Source organism: Orycteropus afer, unplaced genomic scaffold (assembly GCF_000298275.1).
Source record: "Orycteropus afer afer isolate SDZICR_OR568_19922 unplaced genomic scaffold, OryAfe1.0 scaffold00148, whole genome shotgun sequence".
Lineage (NCBI taxonomy): Eukaryota > Metazoa > Chordata > Mammalia > Tubulidentata > Orycteropodidae > Orycteropus > Orycteropus afer.
In genome coordinates, this window is record NW_006921735.1 from 3,869,743 (window position 1) to 3,876,637 (window position 6,895).

The 6,895-nt window shown below is 35.0% G+C and overlaps 1 protein-coding gene across 1 annotated transcript in view; it reads left to right on the forward strand.

The window, feature by feature from the left end:
* The window catches only part of LRP1B (LDL receptor related protein 1B), a 1,967,638-nt gene that overhangs the window by 1,506,106 nt on the left and 454,637 nt on the right, over positions 1-6,895 (forward strand). Inside the window, exons 49-50 of the mRNA XM_007946050.1 lie at positions 4,695-4,808; positions 5,053-5,202. Of these exons, the coding sequence (XP_007944241.1) occupies positions 4,695-4,808; positions 5,053-5,202 (264 nt within the window). The remainder of the gene's footprint in view (positions 1-4,694; positions 4,809-5,052; positions 5,203-6,895) is intronic.

Sequence of the window (6,895 nt, forward strand, 5' to 3'; positions counted from 1 at the left end):
AAAAAAAAAAAAAAAAAACTATGCCTTGAAATAATTCCTATATAATACAGGACATTGGGAATTGAAAACGCTCATGGAAACTCAATTATACCCTTTATTACTTACTATAAACTAATGGGTTTATTTCAATGACCTATCTCCTTTAGAATAAAAAGACAACTTTTTAGATGAACAATTAGCCATCACAGTCGTATCTTTTGTGTTGCATTTTTCTCTTGTCATAAGTTTGTTCACAGAGTGTCCTTCCAGGGCACCTTTCAAACCATGGAAGGAAGACTTCCCTGGGTACATTTGCCAAAATCAGGCTATCTTATAAAACAGTGATTCTGAAGTGTATCAGCCAAACATCTCCCTAATAGCATAAAACAGATGATGAAGGTAAAGTAATATGTAAGGACTAAGGGAGACTGGGAAAAACCTCTCTTCTTCCAGTTACTCATTCTCTGTTTCTATTGTCAGTGCAACATGGGGATGAAGTGCTTTGTTGGACATATCACACAAGAAAAAACCACCTATTACTTTTGAATCTAAATGAAGTGAAATGTTAAAATAATTAATTACTTTGATAAAAACTCAATACAGAGAGGGCGATAATGATATGTTGTGGTGAGAATCTCCTGCAGGGATATCTATAATTATTATTAATACATTTGTTGTTTACTTTGTATGCTGATAGTAATTCATATTACTATAATAGTTTATGTAGTAATGCTACTGATAACAATAGTTTTTAATTTTACAAGGACAGAGAAAATTTATGAAATGGAAATAGATGTTACAAAGAATTGTTTCTGGATTCTTCTCTCTAAAGGAAAAGAAAAGAAAAAAAATCTCATAAATCATTTATTTATTGCCCTTTTATAGGTATTTCTTTCATGACTGGGCATTTTAGACATGAGGCTATCTGGGTGAGGTGAGGTAGGGAGGATATCAGGAGTTGTCCATAAAGTCTGCCATTCTTTATTCCTCTCCTGGTTGTGTGAGAGGATGAGTGATTAGATTCAGGGACAGTGGATGATATCCCTGGTTCCCTGTTGAGATGAGTATAAATTACTTCCCTTGGGATGTACATGGACTTTTGTTGGCCACTTCAATACCTTCAGGTGGACTGAGAGCTAAGTAGTTCTAAGGTTACCTAAAGGAGAAGAAACTGCTGTTTTTTTTTTTTCCCCTAAGTTTAGAGTAAAACTTAGAGGATTCCACAAACAGCAGACTAAAAGAAAAGGATAAGCATGCCTGGAGAAGAAATCATCACTCCTCTCTCCTTAGAACCTAAGCAGTAAAATAAATGATGTGGTTTGAAAATAAACAGAAGAGAGATATGACAGCAAATTTAATGCAGTTTTTCCTTGTCAGCTTTTCATTGTTTTGGTCTGGGAAAGGGAAGTTGGAAGAGAAAATTGACTTAGGTTATTTATAAGAAATAGAATTCTAAGAACCACAGAAAGGCCAAGAGATTTCCTATCTCTTTAAATATTTTAACTGACATGGGCAATTGAAATTGGAAGAAATGGGAAAATAGAGAAAGTATATAAAGGGAAGAATGGATTTGCTTTCTCTCTTGCTACTACTTTTGATCCACAATCCCTGTCAAATCTTCAACCTTTGTAGTGTCTCATTGCTATTCATGGTGTGGCTGTGGTATGTTTTCACTTATATTTTTGTAGACTTACTTTTTCCTTTGGACTATCTTTTGGGAAAAGTCTAGTATTTCTCACTTGGTTTATCTTTATTTGGACTATATCATTTTATTTTCTTTCTTTTTAGGACTTGTAGCCTGAGGGAAAGTCATCAAAAAATAACTTTCATATTCACTTGACAAATTAGTGATTCCAGCATCTTTCTCCTTTAAAAACCACCCTCAGGATAACACAAATGTCAATCATTGACTGACCAAACTATAGTGAGGTAGGAATGTAATTGAGGGAGCAGAGAGAAAGAAATATTGGTCAAAGAGGCACTCACTTCTTGCTATTCCCATGAATATCTGTCATCTCAGAAATCTCTTGCATTGGCTAGAAACGCTGGAGGTATTAATTCACCAAGTACCTTGCCTCTGCTGCTTACAAACTTCTACAGCCATTTGTTATGTCTAATTCCATTACCACTTACCACTTCTGGTAGATCTCAGACTCTAACCCAAGTTGTGGAATCACTGGAGGCAGGGTGAGATAAGGGAAAATCTATGGCTATTGGTACATCTTACACACACTAATCACCTAGCCTATCCTTCCTCATCAGGGTTCTTCAGCCCTGTTGTTGACTGAGAGAAAAAATATTCCCTGAAGATTCTTTCCCTTTACTGGGTTCTCTTGATCTCTACCAATTTCCGTTTCTTGTGCCCTTCTTTTTAACACTATCTCTTCACTACCCTTCTTAACTTCAAAGTTATAGTTACTACTTATTGGGTCTGAGTTCCTCTTCTCATTTCTTCCTTCACCCCAGAATTCTACTCAAGACTCTATTCTACTAGCTTTCATTTCAACTCTTTTCACAACTCAATTTTTTCTCCTACTGTCACCTTTTTTTACTATTCTTAAAATTCCACTACTTTGAAATCCTTAAATCTCCAGTTTATTTGTCTGAGATGCCATACCCCTCACATTCATGGAATCATAATTTGTTCTTCATGCTTTCTGCCACCAATACCCACTCAGATAGATGCCCTCCCGAGTACATAGAGGAATCTCTGTGAAAGCTTGGCAGGAGATGGAGATGGTGAAATAGGTTCTCCATTTGTCCTCTTTGGGATATTTCTGATATCCTAAACTCTAACTTCAAGTATACCCTAAGATGGAATTTCAAGTACATTGTAAGATGAAACTTCGTAGGCTTGCATAGGAATATCACTTCTACCTAAAATGTTATTTTACAAAGAAATGCATCCTGTCATTGAAATAAAACAGATTATAAGAAATCATTTGGGACAAAAAGTGGTAAAGACTACTGATGGATAATGAAAATAAAAAATGTAAATGAATTTCTTGATCACTTTATACAAAATATACTATACTTAATGTCTGCATTAAAAAATAAATATGCAATATAATGGAGGGCAATGGAGGCAATGGAGGGTAGAAGAGATTTTGCTTTGATAAAAATAAGAGGAAAAACCTATTTCTTACAGATTTAGAACAAGGCATTTATCTCTATTCATAATAGTATTATCTGTTTCATGTTAAGATTTTTTTTTTCCTTAATGGAATAAACAGTGAAGCAATTATAATTGCAAATTGTAAATAAAACATTTATTCTAATCATCATTTAAACACAAATAAGAATGTAATTTCAAGATACAATTAAAAACAATAAGAGCAGTACATTATGAAATACAAATGACGTGTACACCTTTGAGTAAAATTTGCATATTTTAAGATAGCATTTTAGCCATTTACAATTAATATAATTTTTAATTATAATTAAATAAGTTCTTTAACATACCAAAACTAGTAAGTGACGTAATCAAAGAGCCCTTCATGTTGCATGTTAACATAATCAACCTGTGGAAATTTGAATATGGAATGAAAGTCTCAGTTAAGTTAATGTAACATGCATAGCATGCGATGCACCTGTTCACAATATATTGTTGAAATGCATTATATCATAATGAATGTGTAAGGAACCTAAAAAGGACTGTATGATTAAGAATAAGCTATTCTGTACAAAGTATATATAATGACAGTAGTACAGTGAATCTTATATTTATCTAAGTGCAACAGGGCATTGGAAAGCCATACTTTCAGAAAAATAGATGCAAGCAATACCACATCAATATGTTTCTTGCATGAGGTACCCACATTTCCTGTGCCAAACGATGATGATATGGCTGTGGAAAGAAGCCAAAGTATAGATGATTTCTAGCAGTGCTCAGCAGTTTACCCTTAGAATAAAATGCAAATGTTCTATTGTTATCTGTCTATCTACCTATCTGTTCATCCATCTAAAAATCTACTATGTAAAGAGCCTTGGTTAAGCATTAAGAGCATAGTGGTTATGCATTTGGCTGCTAACCAAAAGGTCAGTGGCTCGAGCCCACTAGCTGCTTCAAGGAAGAAAGATATGGCAGTTTGCTTCCATAAAGATTAAAGTCTGCAAAACCACATGGGGCAGTTTTACTCTGTCCAGTAGGGTCACTGTGAGTTGGAATCAACTTGCCAACAACAGGTTTATCTTTTTACTATCTATCTGTCTGTCTAATCTATCTACCTTAGCATACAGTGTCTCACTTCTTTTCTTTTTGGCAACTAGATTCAGATTTTCCAATAGGAACTCAATCAAGCATTCATTTAATGTTATAACCTGGTGCTTTTGAAGTTGAGAGGTGTGAGAATGTTCAAGAACATTCCTTTTTTTTTTTTTTTTTAAGTTTTGTCTTAGTGTTGTACTACTATGATAAAGAAGGCAGAGTTCTATGTGCTTTCGTGGAGGTTACAGTTTACAGTGGGAGCAGACACATAAACAGAATGTTGCAATGCACTACAATAAAGTACCATGTCAGAGGGAAGAATTGTGTGACAGGGGAAGACATATAAGTGACATCTACCCCAAGCTTGGGGATGGAATCCAGGGGTTGACTTCCCAGAGTTAAAAAGCAAAAGTAAACAAAATAACATGAATTAGTTAAAGTACTCAAAGTGTGAAGGCAAGGAGATGTTTCCTATCTCTTCTATTTATTAATTTATCTATTCCTGTAGTTACAACCTGTGCTGCTGTTGAGTTCCGCTGTGCAGATGGAACTTGCATTCCAAGATCAGCACGGTGCAACCAGAACATAGATTGTACAGATGCTTCAGATGAAAAGAACTGCAGTAAGATATTCCACTACCTTTTGCTTGTTCATTCCTGGACACCTTTGGCATTATTTTGAACCCTGTCCAACTTTTTACTGAACCTTGTCTGTAATTGATATGTAATTAATCCCTAGTTTGTAGGATAATCGCATATTTACTTCTTCAAATGAAGCCACTTTTATTATCTCTATGACCTACATAAAAGGATCATAATCTTGGCAAATGAAATGTTTTTCATTTTTTTCTATTTGCCTTCTTCTAGATAATACAGACTGTACACATTTCTATAAACTTGGAGTGAAAACCACAGGGTTCCTAAGATGTAATTCTACTTCACTGTGTGTTCTGCCAACCTGGATATGTGATGGGTCTAATGACTGTGGAGACTATTCAGATGAATTAGGATGCCCAGGTAATTCTGGAAAGAGAAATAGTTTTGTCTTGAATATTTAGAGACTAATAGTGTAGAATAATATTTTTTAAAGCTTTTACTCTTAGTATATGAAGCTTAAGATTAAAATTCAAATAATGTAGAAAAAAATTAAAAGTCTCACTCTATTCTAAACATCCCACCTGATCTTATTTAATGAGTTATGAAATGATACTCAAAAAACCTTATCTATATTTGGGTCAATTTATTTTCTCTCTTTCAATTTGTCATTAATCCTTTTGAAAATAGGTGATTAAAGCTTTAAAATGTATGTTGTTGTTGTTGTTGTTATGTGCCATCGAGTCAAACCCGACTCATAGCGACCCCTCCTTGGGTTTCCGAGGCAGTATCACTACGGAAGTAGGATTGCCCAACCTTCCTTCCGAGGAGTGGCTGGTGGGTTTGAACCGCCAGCCTTCTGGTTAGCAGTCAAGTGCTTTAGCCACTATGCTAATGTATAGTCTATAAAATTTCAACAGAAATATTACACACATAGAAATAACTATTCATAGATTAAACAGATAGACTATGTGTCTTACCATAGCTTTGCCCAGTGTTATTGTATAGTTTGTGCTGTCATGCCATTTGATACAGTTTATGCCACCTTTTTGTACAGTAGTTTAGGTAATAGTCATTTTCCTTCTTGGATCAAGTCCTAAGATGTATTTATAACTATTAACCTTCTTCACCTACATAAGCTCTGAAAAATGTCATTTGTGTTCTTAGCAGAATGATTTCCATGAATATACTGTCATCCATTTTCTCTGTATTAGAGGAAACAGAAATTATGTATATATATATATGTGTATGTATATGTATATGTATATATGCAATACACACATACATACATGCAGAAATAATAATAATAATAATAACTTAAATGGGTATAACTGAAAGTAGACTTGCTATATAGAAAATTATTACAGTTGGTCTTATACTGTCATTTCCCTCTCTCCACCCCACTATTCCCCACAGCACTTCCCCACTACACTCACCATTTCCATGTTTAGTTAACATGTAATACATTTTTGAAGTATTTTAAGAAATAATATTCACAAATATTCTGTCTATCAGCTTACTTACACAAACACACACCCCTTACTATGAAGAACTGGCATTTTAATAGTTCACAATCTATTACTAGGAGCTCTGGTACCATAGTGCTTAAGGCACTTGATTGCTGACCAGAAGGCTGGAGGTTCAAACCCACCAGCTACTCCTCGGAAGGAAGGTTGGGCAATCCTACTTCCGTAGTGATACAGCCTCAGAAACCTAAGGAGGGGTCGCTATGAGTCGGGGCCAACTCGACGACACATCACAACAACAACAACAATCTTTTACTTGATTAAGTGACATTACTTGATGTCACTTGTGTTCCATCTGGATTTGAATATGTTAGCTTCATCCTCTGAGGAACTGAAGAACTCTGAAGCACCTAACTGTAGCTCAGAACAGCTTTTGTATCTACTTATTTTGACTACATATTATACTACATAAAACAATTTTAAAGAATAATAAACCCCAAACCAAACTCACTGCCATCCAGTCAGATCTGACTCATAGCTACCCCTCCTTGTATTTCTGAGGTGCTATCACTAGAAAGTGTATCACCCAATCTTTCTTCTGAGGAGTGGCTGGTGGGTTTGAACCACCAGCCTTCTGGTGAGCAGTCAAA